Source organism: Monodelphis domestica, chromosome 4 (assembly GCF_027887165.1).
Source record: "Monodelphis domestica isolate mMonDom1 chromosome 4, mMonDom1.pri, whole genome shotgun sequence".
Classification (NCBI taxonomy): Eukaryota; Metazoa; Chordata; class Mammalia; order Didelphimorphia; family Didelphidae; genus Monodelphis; species Monodelphis domestica.
In genome coordinates, this window is record NC_077230.1 from 432,449,476 (window position 1) to 432,472,478 (window position 23,003).

At 39.8% G+C, this 23,003-nt stretch overlaps 1 protein-coding gene and 1 pseudogene across 5 annotated transcripts in view; one reads left to right on the top strand and one right to left on the bottom strand.

Moving 5' to 3' along the window:
• Positions 1 to 23,003, top strand: part of LOC107648964 (zinc finger protein 345-like) — a 146,932-nt gene that overhangs the window by 9,232 nt on the left and 114,697 nt on the right. For all 5 annotated transcript variants that reach the window (XM_056825571.1, XM_056825578.1, XM_056825569.1 and 2 more), the window contains one exon: positions 734 to 870. In XM_056825571.1, the coding sequence (XP_056681549.1) occupies positions 734 to 870 (137 nt within the window). The remainder of the gene's footprint in view (positions 1 to 733; positions 871 to 23,003) is intronic.
• LOC100017249 (male-specific lethal 3 homolog) lies at positions 19,210 to 21,257 on the bottom strand (annotated as a pseudogene).

The following is a 23,003-nucleotide window of genomic DNA, read 5'->3' on the forward strand; positions in this document are numbered from 1 at the left end:
GTTTATTTCCTGAGAGATGGATGATGGACTCAGTAAAGAGTATGAGACATATGGTAGGTCATAAAATAAGATTAATATTTAGTATGTCTGCACTAAATGACATCTTTGCATCTGTAAAAAAAACAACAACTTATATTCCACTTTCAGAATTACTGCATAAGAGTTAAAAACAGTAAAGTTCTTTTTCAGTTTAACATATAAAATTTAACAAAAATAACCATATAATAGTGCATCCAAAATAATGGGAACAGAATATCTGGAAGGTTACCCAAGATTCACAAAATCATAAGAATAATAGATGTGACTACTTTTCAGGAAAGATAGAAAGGGCAAAGGAGAAACACTGTCCAATATTGTGGACAAAGCTTGCTCAGGCACAGGGTTTGAGTTGTAGAGTAGCTGCCAAGAAGTTGGTCAGGCTCTGCTTCCATTCTTTACTCATGATATGAGTTGCAAAGTATGATGAGAATCTTAAGTCTGCAAATGTCACAGGTCCATTGTGAGGTTTCATTATTATTGTATGTAAAAGTATTTGTTAAATCATCCATCTTGCAGATATGACCAAATAGTTATCCAGAGACTTGTTCTGCTTGTTTAAGTCTGAAAACTCCTTTTGGCCTAGGGAAATAGAATAATTTGTTTACTTTCTCTCATCAGAGGAAGGAACTTCTATTGCTCTGTGAGTGTGTATCCTCTTTCCTTCTGTGTTCATGTCATTGTTTATTTTCTTCAGAGGCAAAGACTGATTTTGAAGTGAAGGACATGTCTACAAAGCTGAGCCTTTTTGTGGAAGGATCTGGTTCCCAGAGATGTGTGAATGAGGGTCTCTGTCACTTCATTTTGAAAGAAATCTTTGCCTCTAATATCAAGGTAAATAAACATCCAAAGAGTGACTGTGAATTTGATGAGACTGCAGAGAAATTTAAACAATATCTAGTACTAAATCAGTATACAAAATTGACATTAGGAAATGACTGTTGTCAGCATAGTAAATACAGCAAATGCTTTCCTGAAGATGTAGGACTTCTTCAGTCCCTTGAGAAACCTTTGGAAATGCCCATGTATCAACGTAACCTAGGGGGAATAGGCTTGGACTGGAGTTTAGACATCATTAGACATCCAAAAAGTAAATGTGTAAAAATGGTTTATGCGAGTAATGAAGGTGGGAGACCTTTCAGTAAGAACTCTGAGTTTGCTACACATGAGAGAATCCACATTGCAGACAAACCTTATGAATGTATACACTGTGGAAAGGCTTTCACTCGGAGGGACCATCTTGTTGCACATCAGAGAATCCACACTGGAGATAAACCTTATGAATGTAAGCAATGTGAAAAAACTTTCACAGATAGAGGCAATCTTGCCAGACATCAGAGAATCCACACTGGAGAGAAACCTTATGAATGTAAACACTGTGGAAAGGCTTTCACACGGAGGGGCCATCTTGTTGCACATCAGAGAATCCACACTGGAGATAAATCTTATGAATGTAAACCCTGCAGAAAGGCTTTTGCAGACTGGGGCTCTCTTGCTCTACATCAGAGAATTCATATTGGAGAGAAACCTTATGAATGTAAACACTGTGGAAAGGCTTTCACATGGAGGGGCCATCTTGCTCTACATCAGAGAATTCATTTTGGAGAGAAACCTTATGAATGTAAACAATGTGGAAAGACTTTTACATGGAAGGCTTCTCTTTCTGTACATCAAAGAATCCATACTGGAGAGAAACCTTATGATTGTAAACAGTGTGGAAAGGCTTTCACACAGTGGGGCCATCTTGTTGCACATCAGAGAATCCACACTGGAGATAAATTTTATGAATGTAAACACTGTGGAGAGGCTTTTGCAGATTGGGGCTCTCTTGTTCTACATCAGAGAATCCATATTGTAGAGAAACATGAATGTATACAATGTGGAAAGGCTTTCACAAGGAGGGGCCAGCTTACAGAACATCAGAGAATCCATACTGGAGAGAAACCTTATGATTGTAAACAGTGTGGAAAGGCTTTCACACGGAGGGGCCATCTTGCTCTACATCAGAGAATCCACACTGGAGAGAAACCTTATGAATGTAAACAGTGTGGAAAGGCTTTCACTCAGAGGGGCCATCTTACTGTACATCAGAGAATCCACACTGGAGAGAGACTTTATGAATGTAAACAATGTGGAAAGGCTTTTACATGGAAGTTATGTCTTGCTGCCCATCAGAGAATCCACACTGGAGAGAAACCTTATGAATGTAAACAGTGTGGGAAGGCTTATGCAGACAGGGACTCTCTTGCTGCCCATCAGAGAATCCACACTGGAGAGAAACCTTATGAATGTAAACACTGTGGAAAGGCTTTCACACAGAGGGGCCATCGTGCTAGACATCAGAGAATCCATACTAGAGAGAAACTATGAATATAAGCAATGGAAAAGATTTCACAGTGAGGAGTAATCTTGCTAATCATCAACAAATCCATATTGGAGAGAAACTTTTTGTGTGTGTGTGTGTAGTGAAAAATTAGTGTCTTATTCTGAAGGCAATAATTATTAATGTCTAAGTTAGTTAAGCTGGTTCCTGCCCCCTCCCATCACCTATCAACTTACTTTCAAGGCAAGATCATCCTACCCATATCCTTCTCCCTGTTGGACAAAACCATTAGAGCTTGACAGTGTTTTGGCTGTTCTTAGACCCTGGAGTATCCCATGATAAAATCTTATGTAACCTTTTGTTTTAGAGGATCTTCTTGTTGTATCAAAGGCTTCCCACAGGTTGTCAATTCCAATGTCTAGAATGATACTATCCATTTTAAAACTTCAGCCCCTCTCTTATTTCTTTGTATCTGTCTCCACCTTCCTAATTATTTCTTTAAAATGTAAATTTGCTGGAATGTACTCACTGTAAAACTATTTAACTTAATATTCTTGTCCTTTATTTCTGGATTTCAACCATTGTTAAAATGTTATAATCCCATCACAAAGGCTTGATTCTATCAACATTCTCCTATAAATAAATGATCTTTCTGTGGATTTTTGGAATATTTGTCTCAGGTCAGTGGCTTGAGGTAGTACTCCACATTTTCTCTCACTCAATAAAGCATTACATCGTAAGTGATGGTTTTTCTGGTATCTTTTTAATAGTTGTTAAAGAGGGTATACTTTGCAGTTTTCAAGGTCCCCTCAATTTCCACTCTGCACTTTATGAATGTAAACTGTGGAAAGGTTGTACATGGAGAGTCTTTTGCTGCACATCAGAGAATCCACACTGAAGGTAAATCTAATTAAACACCATGGAAAGGCTTTTACTTTCACAGTGAGGAGTAATCTTGCTAAAGATCAGAGCATCCACATTGGAGAGAAACTTTATGGATGTTATCAATTCAGATAGGCTTTCACATAAAGCTTCACAGTTGTTTCATTTCAGAAAATCTTCACTGGAGAGAAACCTCATGCATTATAGAAAGAAATTCCCCTCCCTTTGCTTTCATGTAATCAGTCAGGGACCTGGAGGCCCTTTGCCATTGAGATGTGCAGGGATAAACAGGCCCTCAGAGAAAGAAGTTGAAACCAACAGATGGGAAACTGAACCTACATGCACCGCCCTCCTGAGCTGTGCCAAGCAAATTAAGGAACTATTACCTGAGATGTGATGTGGGGAAGCTAGGGGGTAGAGTAAACTGCTTATAAAGGTGAGACCAAGGCTCTGGTCTCTCTCCTGCTCTTCTGATTGGATATTGGATCTGAGGGAACCTCTGTTGGTTTCATTCCATCAGAATGTCACATGAGGTGGCTAAGCTAGGCAACTCTTTTTTTCCTACATTTCCCTCTATTTACTATCACTACTTTAATGTAATAAAGCTACTAGCAGCCACATAATTTAATTTTAACTATTACAATTTGGCTGACCACAAAGGTTTGACATGTACTCTCATTTTCTTTAGTTTTTTCACTTTTTTACTCTCCCTAAACTATTCTTAGGTAAGTTTGTTAGTGTCTAAGTTAGATTGGCTAAAAAATGCCAAGATATCTACAAGACTCAGTTATCAGGACTGATCAAAGCTACTATCTTATGGTTCAGAACTTTGGATTGGTGAGAAGGGATTAAGTATTGGGGGAGGTTAACAAGGTTAGCTTTTAGCTCCCCCCCCCCCCAAAGAGCCAGGTTTTGAGAATTAAGCTTTGATTTCCTGACCCCAAAACCAGGTATAACCCAAATCGCTGCTGTTTCTAGCCATTTTAAGGAGAGTATCTTGCTTTGGGGAGTCCATTTTTTCTTTTTTTTTTCTTTAAGATCCTTTCTGAGCCCCAGGTGTCTTCAGCATTAGCTTAAGTGGGAGGTGGGTTATTGGAGAGAGCAGCAGCAGGATCTCTAAAGCTGCTCTCTTAACACTGAGAACTGTTTCTGGGCCTACTAAGGGCAAAATCCCAGCAGGGAACACTGGCCACAGCCTGTGTTCTCCACCCAAGCTTTTTCCCCTTCCAGGCCAGCTCAGTGAAGTGGCTCCCTGCAAAGCCTCTTCCCAATAAAGCTTTGGAGTCCAGGTGTCCCTTAGGGCTAGTGCCCCAGCCTGTAGGCCTCACTTGGAAGCACATGGCTGCTGCCTTTTTACCCCATGGGAGGAAGGGAAGGGAGAGAACTCTTCCCTACCTCTTAGCTAAAACTTAGGCTGTATCCTGAAGGGTGGTTTTACCTACCAGGAAGCGTGTTTTATTTTGCCTTAAGTATAAAACCTTTGCTTTTTCTTGTATTTTGCCCCCTCCCAAACCTTTCTTACCACCTTTTGGCCTCAGGTTAAGGCTTTTTCCACCTTCCATCCAAATGCTAACAAACTAGACCCTGTCTGCACCCACACCATTATTTTCTTCCTAGTCTTAAGGACACTCCACCCTCTAGCCCTGTGAGACCCTAACCCCTAGCCAGTACCCTCTAGGGTAGCACTATCTACAGACAGGATTTAGAACTGCAGGCAATTTAATAATTAAATTTAAAAATAAATAGGTATCTGAGAATGGTGCTGGAGAGCGAAGTGTAGCTTCCTGCCCATTTCAAGCAGCTCCCATTCCCAAAGAGCATTACTGGGTTTACACAGTTTACAGTTTCAGAATGGTTTCTTTTAGTACCATTCCGAGGTGTACTTGTACTGATAGGATACCTTTCACTTCATCCATTCCTCCCCAAGAAAAAAATAACAGAAAGACAGCTTGATTAATCTCAGGATTCAGAAGGAAAATTTACCTCTCTACCCCTCTTTACCATCTAAGCCTACCCAATCTCTGCCTCACCCTGTCCACTGTTGTAGTAGAAATAATAGAAATAGAAATGAGTTTAAGTGTAGTTGAAAGTTGGCTTGCAGAGGCTAAGCATGAGCACATGCTAGGAACTCTGGAGAAAGAATTCTGGAATGTGGTGACAGAGGAAGGAGAGTTTTTTTAGGTGCAACAGTCAAGTTTACTCTTTTCATGTCCTGAAGCCTGAGAGGAAGGAGCTGCTTCTCACTGCTGAGCCTGTCTAACCAAGCCTGTTGGTGAGAGAAGGGAAACCTTTTGAATTCTTTTGGGAGTACCTTTTCTCACCAAAGAAACACACTTAAAGAAGATCTTTATACTATCCTGACTAAGAAGAAGCGTTATCCAGCATCCGTTGTGTGAGGGCTGAGGCGTTCACCTCAGACCCAGTCCAGCCAGAGAGAACTCCGTCACCTTGAGCTCATCCCTATCCATGTTTAAATCGAAAAGGGAGGGTTTTCAGTGTCAGGTAGCATGGAGAGGTTTGGGGGATATTTAGTCAGAAACAGGGAGTGTTAGTATCCAGATCACAAAGACTCCATCTCGAGATGCACTTAGAGGGAAGAAGGAAGTAAGAGGCTTTAAAGTTTAGGGCAGCCTCGTTCCTGAATCCTTCTTCCTTAGCTTTTTCTTTAATTAACCTGTTACTGTTACACCAAGAAGTTTTGAAGACTGGTTAGTGCTCTGGCCTTAGTGTGGTAAGGCCAAATCTGCTTTACTTCACTAAAGGGGACTGGGGTTTCCCTTGGTGGATAGCAACATCCACACAGCTCAGTTTACTCTAATTTCAATTGTTGAGCTAAAACCGACAAGGACCTGAACTATTTGGAGTTTCTAAGGGATTAACAGCCATCTTGGTCTCCTTTCCAACTCCTTTAGAACTCATCAGGGGGTCCAGACAGCCACTGGAATCTTGAGAGCTGACAGTTAGAATTCCAGTGGCTGGGCCAGCAGGTGGCTCCATAATCTCGCTCCTAGTTAGCTGTCACTCACAGCTATTCACAAGCAGTTTTCCAACAGACTGTTTAGTTTCGTAACAGTGGAAGGCAATAAGTCTTACAGTTTCTCTGAGGAGATACATTTTACTGAGGGAGTTAGCTTCTCTGTGACTGAGTATAGCACAATGGAGATGATCTGGTATCATATCACGACGATACCCTGTTTTTTCATGGTAATCATACCTGATTATTTACATGTTCTAATTGACTTCAAAGCTTTACTTTCCCTCATTGATAAGACTACATGTAGGGCTCTATCTTATTTGCCTCTCTCGTTTCTGTTATTGGACTGCTTCTACCAATTTACAAAGGTGGTTGCAGCCATTTTTAAAAGGCTCATTGTTGCGGGCAATTTGATGACAAGCCGAGTGAAGTGATCCACAAGTTTAAAAAGATGATAAAGATCTTTGATCCTAATTTTGGGGGCTTTGAAATGATTATGGACGAACTTGTGACAAAGAGGGAGAAACAGTAGTTTATAGAACAGACAAATCACAATCCTGCTCTAACACCCTGACCAACTGAAGATCCTCAATTAGAGATGAATTTGGTTGAAGCATATAGATATTTGGGAAAGGCAAAGGAGTCAAACTTGGAAACAATGAAGGCAAATCCAAAGTGCCCAGATACATGGTACAAATTTGAAACACTGAGGCATGAACCTGGGGAAATACCTGCAAGCTTTTTGGACAGAATCATAGATTCTGGAGAGCAATTACTGGGGATGAACTTACTGAGAGAGGAAAATCTAAATCATATATGCTGTCAATTTGTGAAAAATTCCTGCACTTCTGTTGGGATTTTTTTTTTTAGGAACAACTGTCCTACCTGATATGCTATGGGGTCTAGAAAAGCATAAAAGGACAGCTAGCTATATCTATCAAGCAGAAAAAGATAGCCAAAAACAGGGGGGAAATCACTTAATAGATGATCTAAGGAAGCAATCGAGGGAAGCAGATCAAAAGCTTAAGGATAGTGAGATAAAAGAAGTAAAGTAATTGGAGCTTTGAGATTGTATAGACCTAAAATGATTTTAACCCTAGACAAACTAGACAAAGTCCACCTACATGTTATTTGTGTAACTGAGTGGGCCACTTCATGAGGGAGTGTTGGTTCAGGGGACAATTTTCTGGCCAGGCATTTAGGATGAACCAAGGCAACAACTTTAATAATTTCACAGCAGTGGTTATAGGCAGTATTTGTATAGTTATGCCAACAGAATTAATAATACATACAAAAGACAGGACCAAAATAGCTGCTACAACCATGGATGTTGCCATAGGTTCCAACAAGCTCCTGATTTACAAACTATGTAGGAGTATGTCAAGAATGGAGCACATCCAAAATACTCTCCAGTGGCAGGGGGCAGTTGTCAGAAAGGGGATATGCAAAATGGGACATGTGCATTATGAAGGTGTCGACAGAACAGCACAGTTATAGGAAACAGAAACAAAGATGCAGATTGTGGGAAAGGAAACATTGATACAATAATAGCAAGTGAAAGCAATGGAACATAAGCAGAAAGGTGTAGTGATGCAAATAAATCCAGGCAAAGCAGTGGTGCAGAAATAAGTGAGGAGATGGAATGTGATAGACAGGAATTAGAAATGCAATTCACAGATCCAGTCATACAGACATATTCACCACTAAATAGCACGGAACCCCATTTATTATTGAAAGTAGGGGAACAGATTTATGATCTTTTGGTGGATATGCAGGCTAGTGAATCTGTTTTTCAAACATCCCCTGAGGAGTGCAAGTGTGTAGGAATTATGGAAATAGTGGTGTGAATTTCAAAACTACTCCACCCTATTCAGACCATTCTTTAGAAGATCGGATTTAGCTATTTCCTGATCAATAACAATAGAAATACTTGGAATAACAGAATCAGGTCTTGGAAACTACATTCTCCACCCTACTCAGTATAACAAGATTAGGAAGGGCTGCATTAAACCCAAGATTTAATTATTTGAGAATATGGCCTTCAACAGACATGTGCAAAGAAAAGGACAGACCTCTGGGCAGTCCTAGGTCAAGCTAGAGCCACGATTTGCACATGTGAGATGCAGGAAGTGAGGTAGAGAATAGCCCCTGGAGTTCTCGAGACTTCCTGTGAGGAGGGTTAGAGTTCTGTTCAAGGCTGGTGCTTGAGGTTGGAGGAGCCCCGCAGACTGCTTTCCTTCAGATTGGTCACATGAGTGATAAGGACTGATCCCTTTCCCTGTCTTGGCTATCCAAGGCCTTAAAACGCCTGCTTTGGCTCAGCTTGGGCCAGAGTGGTTCTGAGTTAAACTTCTTTCCTTCTCTCCCTTTTTCCTTCTCTCTCCCTCTCCCCCTCCCTCCCTCCCTCTCTCTCTCTCTCTCTCTCTCTCTCTCTCTCTCTCTCTCTCTCTCTCTCTCTCTCTCTCTCTCTCTCTCTCTCTCTTTCCCCCCATCCCTCCCCCCTCTCTCTCTCCTTCTCTCTCTCTCCCCCCCCAATACTTTCTTCCTCTTGTTGTAATTAAAACACCATAAAATTTTGGCAGCCTGCATGTTTCATTTAGGAATTACATAAGTGAATTCCTTGGTGACCTTAAATTAATATATATCAGTCTTTTAAAGTGAGTTCAATATCACAGTGGGGGTAACGGGGAGTTCACGAAGGTTAAGGACATTGAAACCCAAAATGGTATCATTGGGTTCTTTGTCTGTAGAGCACTCATTCTTTTTTATTCCAAATTCACCTGCAAATTTGTTATTGGCAGGGATCTTCTGTGCAAATTAAGAGCTACAATACAGTGCACACCCTCCTGAGACATATCTTTAGAACTGCTGGAGGAATCCTTCAGCCTGTTTCCTGTGTTATTCTTAGACACAATTGAGACAGAGGGAGAAAGAGGATCAGTTTACCCTATACCAGATGATAGATCAATGCTTTATGGGCATCTTCTTCTACCGATATAGGATTACTTAAGTCAGCAACTCCTGTTAGGGTGAGAACAAAATGGGTCCCTCCACCTTGTATCCCTCCATATCCCTTAAGTAGAAAAGCAGTGGAAGGGATAAGGTCAATCATTGAATCATTGTCACAGCAAGGAATTATAGTACCCTGCATATCAGAATTCAATATACCTATACTTCCAGTGTGTGTGGGGGAACAAAATTAGATGAAAATGGGTGAAGCACCCACAGATTTGTACAGGATTTAAGAGCAATCAATGATTATGTTGTAAAATCTCACCCAATTGTCCCAAGTCCAGCTACAATTATCTCCTCCATACCCAGCCATGCCAGATATTTCATGGTGGTAAATTTATGTTCCACTTTACTTTCCATTCATTTACATAAAGATTCCCCAAAGATTTTTCCATTTATCTGGGAGGGAAATTCATACTGTTGGAGTCATATTCCACAAGGATTCTTCAAAAGCCCTTCATTATTCTCCCAAATCCTAAATAAAGACCTAAAGATTATTTGGTTTAAGGAAAGGAAGCTAGTGCATTTTTTTTATGACATTCTTCTATTGTATCCAAATGCAAAAGTTTGTTTAAGGGATAGCAAATTTATTTTGTGTGTGTTGTATAAGCTAGGACATAAGATCTCCAAAGCAAAGCTTCAGTGGTTCTTGCCAAGAGTTGAGTATTTAGTGTTCCTACTGTTGGGGGTTCTAACAGTATTTCCCAAATGTGAATTGCTGACATTCAAAAGTATAGTGCACTGAAAACAAAGAGGCAACTTGGGGCAATACTTGGCACAATGGGATTCTGTCGCCAATGGATCCAAGGATACAGTGAATTGACCAAATGTCTCACTGATCTAACCAGAAATTCAGAACCTGATCCACTAAAACTGAAACTTGAACATCTGCAAGCAATAATAAAGCTTAAGGAGGCAATTCTTTTTGCTCCAGTCCTTGGGATCCCAGATTATTCTAAGCCTTTCCAGCTATTTCTTCATGAGTGTAAAGAGGTAACTTCTAGAGGGCTAGCACAGACCCTAGGACCAAATCACCACCCTGTAGCTTATTACAGTGCACAGTTGGACCCTACAGCCTCTGGGATTGCTTCATGCATGTGTGGAGTTGCAGCTGCTGCATTGTTGGTGCAGAAATCTGCAAGTTTAGTTCTTGAGTGTCCACTCACTGTATTTTGCTCACCAAATTGAAGCCCTTATGCTTAGATTTTGTACCTAAGCCTTTTCTGATCAATGGATAGCAACGTATGAAATAGTTCTTCTGGTAAATGAAAACACACAACTCAAAAGGTGTAGTGTTTTAAATCCAGCAACACTATTACTTGACTTACCAACTAACGGGGAACCATGTCATGAATGCACAACACTGGTAGAGTTAGAAGAACAGCCAAGACAAAATTTGAAAGACATACCAATTCAAAATCCTAATCTTGTGCTTTTTACTGATGGCTTTACCTTTGTGCAAAATGGTAATTGTTACATTTGTGCAGCTGTAGTAACAGAGTTTGAAACCCGATGGTTTCAATTACCCACTTCATTACCCACCAATATAAGTGCTCAAGAGGCAGAATTAATCACTTTAAAACATGCTTGCATATTGGCTGAGGGGAAGATAGCTAATATCTACACAGATTCTTGGTATGCGTTTTCAATCCGAAATGCAACTGGATTGATCTGGAAACAGAGAGGGTTTATAATATCTGAAGGGAAGCAGATGCTGGGATTATAACAGACTTACTGGAAGCTAGTCAAAAATCAAAGCAATTGGCTGTGATACACTGTAGAGGTCATTCTTTTGGTAGAGATCCAGTGTCAAACAGTAATCATTGTGCTGATGTTATAGCTAAATGTGCAGCGCAAAAAGCTCCAGCCTTTGTTATAAATCTCTGTATCATCAAGTAAATAGATTTTAAAAAAGCATGTCTGGACTCTGGGATTCAAAAATGGAAGCAAGAGTTTGGAGCTAAGGAAAAAAATGGGATCTGGGTAACATCCACTGGAAAGGATCTCTTACCAAAAAAATTTTACAACCATATATGCCAGGCTATACATAACAAAGATCATTTTCAGACACAAACCATTATCACTACAATAAAAAGGGTGTAGGTAGCTCTAGGGATTACCTAGATGGATAACAAAATCTGTTAAAACTTTTCTGTCAGAAATTGAATCAGGTTGTATTCAAGAAAAAAGGTTTTGGTGGGAGGCTGTTAGCATACATCCCTTTTGAAAATTTGCAGATAGATTATATCAGCATGCCAAAAGCAGGAAAATAAAAGTTTTGTTTAGTATTGGAGGATAAATTGACTAGATGGCCAGAAGCATTTCCATTTACTACAAATACATCAGTATTTGTAGTTAAGATCTTGCTAAGGGAAATTATTCCAAGATTTGGACTCCTGATTAAAATTAACTTGGACATAGGTTCCCATTTTACAGATGGAATTTTAAAGCAAGTATATGAGAATTTAGGGATTACAGCCACAGAGTTCAGGACAAGTGGAGCATCCACACAGGGAAATAAAAATGATAGTAGGGAAACTTTGTACTGAGACATCTAAAATGGCCAGATATTCTCCCACTAGCACTATTATATATAAGAACTAGAGCTCATGCTGACTTACATATCTCACCATATGAGTTACTCTATGAGCATCCACCTCTGCAAACAAAAATTTGAAAAACTGCTTTTTGTGTCAGTGTAAGGAAGGGATACACAGACCACTTTGTATGTAATTGCATTTCAAGATAGACTTAAAGAGCTACATGACATGTGTGACAAGGAAATCACTTTAAAAGACTGATATATATTAATTTAAGGTCGCCAAGGAATTCAGCTATGTAATTCCTAATTGAAAACTCAAGTCAGCCGTCAACTTTTTATAGAGTTTAATTACAAACAGGAGGAAGAAAGGAATTAGAGATATATAGAGAGAGGGAGAGAGAAAGGGGAGAGAAGGGAATAGGGCTTAAATACCCCTTCTGTTTAGGCTGGGCCAAAAGGCCCAAGCCCTTAGATAGCTGAGGCAAAGAAAAGAGATCAGTCCCTATCACTCATGTGACCAAAATGGAGAAACAATCTCAGGGGCCTCCACCTCCAGCTTCCTTCAGAGCAGCACAACCTCTCCGAGCCAAAACCTCTCCAACCAACCACACCCTCAGTCCTCAGCCCTCTCTATCTTTAAGGAAACCATCCAAGTTCCCTCCCCTCAGTTCTCACATCTACCAATCACTGTCCATGTCTTCCCTGTGCCAATGGTGGCTCTAGCTTAACCCAGGACCGCCCAGAGGTCTGTGGCTTTGCACATGTCTGTTGAAGGACCTATTCTCAAATAATTAAATCTTGATCCTTTGCTGCAGCCCTTCCTAAATCCTGTTACCCTGAGTAGGGTGGAGATTGTATCAATTCTAAAATCAATCATGACTCAGAGAACTTCCTATTCTATGTTTAAGCATAGGTCAAAGCCCTTTCCATTGTTCAGCAAAAGGTTTCTGTCCTAAAGTAATCTTAAGAAGGGAGAAGGAGGAACCTCCCTTGCCAGTGGGGTTCACATTCCAATGGTGAAATTTCCAACATTCACAAGTCTAAGAAATTTTAAGGTTTACACATGAGGGTTTTGGTCCTCTGTACTGTCACTGCACAACATAAAGTCAGGTGATTCATTATACATAAAAAACTTTAGCAAAACATCTGCCACACAACAAAAGTGGAATGGATCTTACACAGTAGTGTTAACTTCACCTTCAGCTATAAAAGTTCTGGAAAAAGGTTGTTGGTTCCATTGCTCCCACATTAAATTAATCCCTAGGGAAGAAGAAAGAGAAATAGTTCCAGAAGAAGAAGAGATAGCAGACAGATTTATAACAGAGAGCTCAGAGATTTCCATCAGTCAAACAGTCTGCAGTCAGAAGGTTCAGTGATGTGGAGACCATTCCAGAGGAAAAGGAGATTCTAAGAGAGGAGAATAAAGACAGAAGACAGCATAGCAGAGTCAGACAGCAAGAAGTAGGACCTGATGGTAACAGAGACTTTCCACAAGAATCCAACATAGAAGAGGAACAGATGGATAATGTACATGAAACTTAGATTTTGCATCATTGTAACATTGTACATTTCCACTTTAGTACCATGCAACATTACATAAACACTACCAAGAAGTATGAAGATAGAAGAGAGAGACATCAGACAAAAAGAAGAGAATCTGAAGAGCTGGTAAGTTGTTACATACAACATGCACATTTTAGGGCACAAGACCTTTTCATGTAATATGTGAATTTTAAAACTATTCCACTTTAATCAGAACATACTTTAGAAGATCTGATTTAGCTATTTCCTGATCAGTAACAATGGAGATACTGGGAATAACAGAATCAGGTCTTGGAAACTCTACATTTCTGCCCTCTCCTTAGTTTAACAAGATTAGAAAGGTCTGCACCAAACTCAAAGATTTAATTATCTGGAGACACGACCTTCATTAGACATGTGCCAAAACAGCAGACAGACCCCTAGGCCATCCTAAGTCAAGCTAAGATATCATTGGTAAAAATGAGATGCAGGAAAATAATGTAAAACCATCCATATAATGTATGTCACTTCCTCTCTCTTCCTCTTTCCCTGGAGAGGCAGCATTCCGACATCTTGGAGTGGTGGCAGTTATTTGGTCTGGGTTTGGCGGTGAGTTTTGCCCTGGAGTTGTTTCAGGTTCTGGCATTTTGGCTTAGCCCTTTCTTTTTGGAGTTCAGGCTGATTCTTTCCTCCTTCATACTCCAAAACTTTATCTCCTAATCTCCCCTCTTGGTACTAGCCAGGCTGGGGGTGGGGAGGGCTACTCCTTTCCTTCTTCCTTCTCCTTAATCTCCTTCACCATTAAATCACCATAAAATTTCCAGCTGACTTGGGTATGCAGCATACCAGGCATGTTGGCATTTGGGAAATATGATTCATGTATTGATATTGTACTACCAGACACATGGTCAGAACTCTTGATGTTAAAGGGATAGTCCTAGGCACTAGCAAAGGACCGGCAAATGCATGAGCTGGGTCTTGACTTGCCCAAGCTGCCTCAGAGCCACACTGCCTCTGCTTGGAATAAGGTCATTAACATAGCGTGGATACTTTTGCTTGGAGTAATGTCATTAACATAGCGCGGTTCCATTAGGGCATTTCCTGGCTCAGACTACACACATTTGCAAACTTCAGGGTTGATTTAATCCCCAACTCTTTGATATAGTTAGGGTCAATTTGAAAAAAAACCCATGTCATGTTACATATACATTCCTAAAACCCTCAATAAATACTGGGAACAAATGCAAAACTCCTCCCTTATTAACTCCTCTCTTGCTCTCTCTTACCAGCTCTCTCTGACTAGTTCTCTCGCCCTTCACTTCCTTTCTCCCTCTGTTCACTCATCCCCGCTTACTCTCTTACTTCTCTGTATCTCTTTCTTAGTGACATGGGCGCCCTCAGTGCCTCCTATGTCGATAGGAGGCACCAAGGAGTTGACTCCCACCTTTTCTAGTGACCCTGTCACCCCAGTGCCGAGGCACCAGGGAGTGGTGACTCCCTCCCACCTTTCTAGTGACATTGTTGCCCCCAAAGCAGACTCTCTTGTCTATAGAGTATTAAGGCATTGGTACTCCTCACCTATTCTCTTATTCCTCTTATTTCCTTGGAGTTCACGTTACTCCCCATGTGTTTCTACTTTTGTCTTTGAGTCATTATTATTCTCCCATTTCCTTAGCCTCCTCTCCCCACTTCAGATTATTCCCACAGATGAATGTTGTAGGACTCCCGAAGGGGATGCTATAGGGTATTTCATTAAGATTTTATAAATAAAATCCTTGGTGACCAAATATAATTATTACATTCAGTCTCAACCATAATTTTAACCTTTACAAATGGTATCCATGTAAATAAATGTATACATTATAAATTCCATAGAATAATAGAAAAATGTTTAAACACTTTATTTCTGTAAGGTCTTACTGTTGTATAATTGAAAATCTGTTACCCTAAAAAAAGAACTACATTTCCCAGGAGCCCACTGACTTCCTGTATTTACATACTTCCTGTAGATGGAGGATATTAGCGAGTGGGCGATCCTCTTGGGCCGCTTTGGCATGATAACATAAACCATGGTGACAGTAGTAAACTACACACTTTAAAGGGGCTGATATTTTGCATCCTCTTTATTCCTTAATTTCCAATGGTCATTAATAAATCCCCTAAAATAGAATATTTTTATTATTTGAGATTAATTTTAAATTTTACATTGATGGCAACCACTTGGAGAAAAGAATTCTCAATTAAAAAAAAAAGAATTCTCATTTTTTTTAAAGACAGCCTAGATAAATTTTAAGCCACATTTCTCCTGCCAAAGTTTTTTGCCCACCTTACCCACCCACCCTCTCTTTAGAGCTGCTGCCTTTTTCTTTCCCTATGTTTTCCCTGTTTGCCCTCCCTACTTGCTGGGTTATTTTTAATTGGGGGACTCTTGGTGAAGAAGAGATAAGCCACTTCTCTTGCCCATCAGCTTGAACCCGTGTTCCTCAGTTCCTCAATGTTTCCTCTGGCATTGCTGTTGCTGATACTGCCTGTTCCTGCTTCTGAATCCTCCTCCTGATCTCCAGATCCCAGCCCACCCCAGCTCCATTGGGCTGCTGGTAGCTGTAGCTGTATCTTCAGAATCACAAACTTTTCCCTTTGTCAATGATTAGCCTCCTGACTCCCTCTCCATGTGACTGGGGAAACTAGTGTTTTACCTCGGGGGCAATGGAAAAAGGAAGTTACACTTCCAAAAATTACAGGCATGGCTCATTCTATGAAAGGGCAATGCATTACCTATTTCAAACAGCTTCTAGCTTTAGGAAGTTTTTTTCATGAGTGCACTAATCCTTTCAATTATTTTGCCTAAGATTCAGGGGAGAAAACTCATTTTCCTACAACCCTTTGGCATTTAGGCCAGCCCAGTGTCTAAGATTCATCCAATCTGGGATTCCTCCTCACCATGTTCAGCAAGGAATTCTCCATCACTAGGGGAGAGCAAAAACAATCTGACAAAAGGAATCTGGATGGATAGAGAAAGGAACTTTAAAGAGACTGGAGGTGAAAATTTTATGCCTTTTCAGACTCCATTGTTTTATGGAAAGTCTCTGTATCTTATTGTATTTTGCTGATTGTCTGCTTTAAGATTTAATTTTTTTATTTTAAGTATATAAATGTATTCAAGACTATTCTGTTATAATCTACTGTGTTTTAACTACTGATATATTCTGTTACCTTTCCCCTATAATTATACTGAACAAATATTATTGAATAAGCCCATATAAAAACAGCTTTTTCTTCCATTTTTACTTTGTAAATTGTCACACAGATGATGGATGGACTCCGTTAACCTGATTAACAACCTTTGGTAAATTTAATGAGCTAAATATCTCATATTGATTTTAAGGGGTATTTAGACTTGATTTAAAATTATTTTCAACAACTCTGATCATTTTGCCTGCCTCTGAGTTATTTGTAACAAGAGGTAAGGGGTCCATTTTAGTAGCTGAAGAGAAGTATAATTACAATCCCCACCTCCCACATTTGTAAAAATGTGAATGGACAAAACATAACAGTCTCATACCAAAGGAACTGGGAAGTTGATTCCAGGGCATGGTACCCTTGGATGGCTCCCAAGAGGGAGCATCTCTCATTTGTAACTCTTCAGCTTAATTTACTTCCACGAGAACAATCTATATTTCTTAGTAATGTTCTAAACCCAAATAAGTTTTACTTTGTTATAAAATATCTCAACCAAGGTTGAATGATTTACTACACCTGAAAAACCTGTGATAAATATCCATTAGCTTTAAATTTCAAACAGCAGACTCATGTAAAATATGATAGTGGGTTTGTTTGCTATATGGGCTATTATATCATTATTATATCATAAAATGGACTATTATAACTTTGGGGATTTTGATACTTCATGAATGTGCATTACATGATATACTACAGTTCTTTATAAAAATTGTTAGTGAATGATGGCCAAGTTTGAAAAGGAAATGGATCTCATTTTTGGTGAGAAACCTTTGTATTCTACCTTTCTTAGCTAACAGTGTGTCAATAATTGTAAGCTATATTTTTTTTATTTTTTTAAACTTTTTTATTATTGTTTTTGCTTGCATGTGCAATATAGTATTTCAGTTTTTTATTTTTCTCTCCTTTTTGTATTTGAGGCACGTCACCAGTATTGAGATTATCTTTAACTTTTTAAATTTTGCTTTAATATGAGTTTAAAATACACATTATAATATGAATGCATACCCAAAAGCTTTAGACCAGCGGTTCTCAACCTCTCAATTTGTAGTAATGAGAATACATAATACATATCAGGTATTTACATTCCAAATCATAACTGTAGCAAAATTACAGTTTTGAATTAGCCACCAAAATAATTTTTTGGTTTGGGGTCACTGCAATATGAGGAACTGTATTGAGGGGTCATGGCATTAGAAAGGTTGAGAACCACTGCTTTAGACTATAAAAATGATTCCATTGATTATTTTAAAAATTATGGGACTTTGCTTAATGATTCTGTCTGATTCCAGGACAAGAGAATACAAAAAGAGACACTGCACAGTGCCAAGATCACAGAGACCAACCAATCCCAATGGGGCCATTCCAAAATGCACAAAGCTGAGCTTCAACTCCACAATCCAAACTTCAGTCTCTAGCAAAGCTCCCTCAAAGACTCTCCCCAGTCAGAAAGCTATCTCCAGAAGACAATCTCTTCAGATTATCTTCTCAAAGACAATCTTCTTTAGTTGAAGGATTTCATGGCTTTTATGATGACTCTTTGTCCCTTCCCCTCTTCACAAGGGGGCAATCACAGTTTCCAAATTGTCAAGTACTGCCCAAGGGGTCAGTGTCTATGGGATTGACTTCTTACCTTCTGAAGGTTAAGTTCTCATCTAAGGATGTGAATTTTATAAAATTCACCTTCTGGAGAGGTGAATATTCATCCTGGCTGATCGAGTTTCTGAGGGTGTGAATTCACTAAGTGGTTTGTGAGCTCCTCCACCTAGTTCAAGCTTGTGTTGATTCAATCAAAAGGTAGACAAAGGAGAGTTAATCCTATCTTCACAATCTAGTGAGGTACTTAAGTTAGTGTTAACTCAGAATAGACAACAGAGTAAAGAATTCTCTTTCAACACCCCTCTGTGATCCTTTGGGAGACTAGTTTCCCCAATGGATCATTTTAAACTACAATAATTAGAGATAAGAGGGAAAGAGAGAGATAAAGAAAGAGAGACAGAGAGAGAGAGACAGAGAGAGACAGAGAGAGAGAGAGACAGAGACAGAGAGAGAGAGAAAGAGAGAGAGAGCACAAACCAATGTTTTCTTCAGGCAGCTTCATTGTGCCCTCTTCAAACAATTCATCTTCTAGATTCAAAGAATTATCTAGCTCTCTTTCCTGAAATGTTTCTTTCTCAAAATATTTTTTTAGTTTTGTGGCAGTTATACAATCCTCCCTGAGGAGGGTGTTGCAATCTCTATGACAATTATACATTACCTAAATGGAAGGTTGTTTTATGGCATTCTGTTCAGTTAATATCAGAACACATATAGGTTTTATAGATTTTTTATTACTCTGAGAGGGTGGAGATCTTCATGCTGCATACATGTGTATATAACCTTGTTTTAATAATGCATTCCAGTATGGGAGACCAAACTACCCAAATTATTTTGACACTGGATGCTACCATAATTCACGACAAGCCCCAGACATGAATTCTATGCAAGATTATATCAAAGCAGGTGATTTTCCAAAATATTCCCAAATAGCTAATGGGAATCCCCAATAACTTGATATATAAAAAGGTGCAACTTCATTATGAAGGTGTGCCGATAACTATGCAGTTAAAGATCTGGTATATGGAGAAAATGAACTAGGAAGTATGGACAATGAAATAAGAACTAATGAAAATGACGAAGAGATTTTTTTTTGAAATAAAATCCACAGGACATTTATTTTTCCTCCTAAGAATAAACAGTCTTAGTTCCATGGCAAAAAAATAAACTTGAACTTCACATTTTTTTTTGCTGAATCAAGTTAAATTATTTACATTTTTATGAAATGTTCTACAATTAATACAGCTGCTAATATTGCATTTTAAAAGAGAAAATATGCAGTTCTAAGCAGTAAGTGTTAAAGAAGTTTTTTAAAACATCTAGAACCAATATTTATAAGAAATATTAGAGAAATTCATACTGCAGTAATTGGGCAACTCAGACAAAAATGCCATCCATTTCTGCCAAAGGGTCCAGCTGTCTTAGTTTCTTTTTGATCTATCTGAAAGGAGAAACCATGCTATTTCCATTAGTTTTTCATCTGGTATCAACTTGTCAAAGTGACAGTATAAACATCACTATATGGAGAATGTTTTTCATATTTTCATAAAAAAATTTTTACTTTTACTAAATTGCCCGGGGATTCTTGGTACTGTAATAGGCCTCACATGCAGCTACATAAGCAGACTTGGGGAAGAAATCATCATGGTATTCAGCTAAAAACCTCAGAAAGAGTTCAAAGTGCTTAACCAAAGCCTTAAGGTTCTTATCAGAAAAGCACATCTTCCCAAGGATCTCAGGAAGTTTTACAAACATTCTCGACAAATGCTGTGACCCATAAATGTATGATGGAGGAGGAGGTTGATCACTCTGGGGATAATTCTCTGGCATAAGTTTTCAGGAGAGCACCTCATTTAATTCGTTATTTCTTCTACCTTCAAAGCCAGCAAACACGGCACTCCCTTCTTTGCTAGGTGTCAAAGTAATAGGTGGGGATGATCAACTGTGTACTGGGGTTTTCTTTTCCAAATGCAAAAACAATGTTGGCATTGTGGCAGATGTGTCAAGATGCTGTCGCTTGGGCTGTGGAGAGCACTGCTTTCAGACAACTTGTCACAGCTGGGTGTGTGCCCTGTAGAGCATCCTAAAGATTGTGACATTTCTGGTTCTGCTTTTCGCCTTTGGGGTGTTGCTGGCTCTCCTGTAGTAGGCTGACTGTCGGTGGGCTGAGGAGTTGGTGGACTTAGCAAGGGTGGACTTGGCCACAGTTCCTCCTGATTCCTATTTGTATTTGTTGCACTTCCCTTGATTGGAAGGAAAAATTTTGATGAAGTCACCTTTCTACATTGAGCTTGTTCATATGAATGAAGCAAAATCAACGGTGGAGTGAAATCAAAGGTTATCCTTAATCCAGCAAGCAGTTCTTTACAAAGCTCAGCGGTTTTTTCTGGAGGGATGCAGTGTACATTCATGTTCACATGAGGAGTGGTTTGATGGCGACGAGATCTTCCATTGGCTGAAAAGTTGCATTGACGGCAACATGTTTCACAGAGAATTCCAGAATGGTTATTATGTTAGTCTGGCATGGAGTTTAGTGTTAATACAGTAGCAAGCTTCTTCGAGCTTCTTCTTCAAAACTTCAGGCGTTTCTATACTTCTCGTTCTTTCTTCCATGCCCCTTTCTGTATAAAACGCCCGTCCTCCTTTCATTCCGGTTTTCCCTTCAACGCCACTTTCTTCACTTCTTGTTTCCTCATCTCTTTCTTCACTACTATCTTCAGAAGAGCGACTTACGGAGTTTCCTCTTTGTCTTCGCAGGAAGACTTTAAAACAGAGTCAACGCCAGGCGGCGTCTCTTCATCCTTCCTTTTCTTCTCAGGCGAGCTCCAGCTTTTCTTGCCAATTTACGTTGTAATCTACGATTTCATCGGTGTCACGAAGAACATCTATCCCAGCTTCTGTTCCAACCATTAAAATGGATCAGATATTTTGGGCTCTTTCTGCCCTTCTCATCTTTCCCAACAGTCACATCAACAATCTTGGCATCGTGCAGGACTCGCGCCTCAGTGGGGTCAGCTCCAAGCACAGCACTTTCTCCCCTGACTGAAATTTAAATTTCATTCCCCCTAATGAGCTCATTTGTTCAATGTGACAGAGGGAGAAAATCCAGGAATCCAGGTCGCTAGGAGCAGTACTGGGTGGGGTGGGGGGGCGGGAAGGAGTGGGGAGGGGGAGGTGGCGCGCAGTGAGCAAGGGGGGGGGGCGGAGAAAAAGGCAGCTCTGCCCGGATTTTCCCCCCTCCCGCCTTGGCCCTCCCTGGGCTCCGCCTCCCTGTCAGCTTCGCTCCTGCCAGCCCCTTGGCTCCCCCCACCCCCCACCCGCCCCATCTCCCCGGCTTGTTCCTCCCTCCAGCTACCCCCGATGAAGAGATTTTAAAAACATAGCAAATTAGTACAGGAGAAATCAACAAAGAATTAGAGAATAAGGAACAGGAACAAGGGTTGAGTTTTCCTGATCCTGGTGGGTTAGCGCCTGTAATACCTGTCTCTTCTCTAGAAAATAGCACAGAACCCCGTATAACCCTAAAAATCGGAACCCAAGATCATGATTGTCTCCTAGACACAGGTACTGCCAAATCTGTGTTGCAGAAATCCCCTGAAGAGTGCAAAACAGTGGGTTCAATGGAAATTGTGGGTGTGACGAGAAAACCCCAAAGAGTAAAGAAATTAGAAACAATAATGGTTTCTCTCGGACCTCTAAGGGTAAAACACTCTTTTATTTTAATTCCAAATTCCCCAATGAATCTAGTGTGTGCGTATTTTCTTTGTAAATTGAGAGCAACCATAGTATGTACACCAATTGGAGATATTTCTTTGAAACTCCCAGAAGAATCCCTGAACCTTTCCCCTGTATTATTCCTGGATACAGTAGAATCAGAGGGGAGAATGGAATAACAACTATCAGATACCAGATGATATTCCAGAAGGCTTATGGGCTACCGATTCTACAGATGTAGGTTTATTAAAATCAGGAACCCCTGTTAAAGTACTGACTAAAGGAGGTCCACCACCATGCATTCTGTAGTACCCACTTAGTAAAGAGGCCATTGATGGGATCACCCTGATAATAAACTCATTATTGCAGCAAGGCATAATAATACCATGCATCTCTGAATATAACACCCTAATTTTACTGCTTAAAAAACCCAAGCTAGATGCTTAAAGACAAATAGTCTATCAATTTGTTCAAGATTTAAAAGCTGTTAATGATCAAGTAGTAAAATCTTACTCAGTTATACCAAGTCCTGCTACCATCATTTCATCTATCCCAAGTCATGCAAAATATATTACTGTGGTTGATTTATGTTTTGCTTTTCTCTCCATACCTATACACAAAGATTCATGGAAGATATTTGCATTCACATGGCAAGGAAATCAATATTCATGGTCCCGTGTGCCACAGGGATTCTATTTTCTTTATTGCTTTCCCAAATTTTAAACAAAGATTTGAAAAATATCCAGTTCAAGGGCAGTAAGCTCATTCACTTTGCAGATCATCTACTTCTAGCATCATCATCTTCAAAAGTGTGCCTGTATGATAGTAAATGTCTTCTGTATGAGCTCTACAAGAGGGCACATAAAATATCAAAAGCTAACCTTCAATGGTGTCTTCTTCGCACAGAGTATTTAGGCTGTCTCAGGGGTCCAGAAGCATTTCCCAAAAGAGAGTAGCAGACATACAAAAGCTGAGTGCCTCTAAGACCAAAAGGCAACTCAGAGCCATCTTAGGAACCGTTTTTGTAGATAATGGCTACCTAATTATGGTGAACTTACGAATCCACTTATTGCTTTAACAAAAGACACTGAGAAAGACCCACTGAAGCTAAATCGAGAGCATTTGCCAGCAATTGCAAAGTTAAAGGAAGCAATATTATCAGCTCC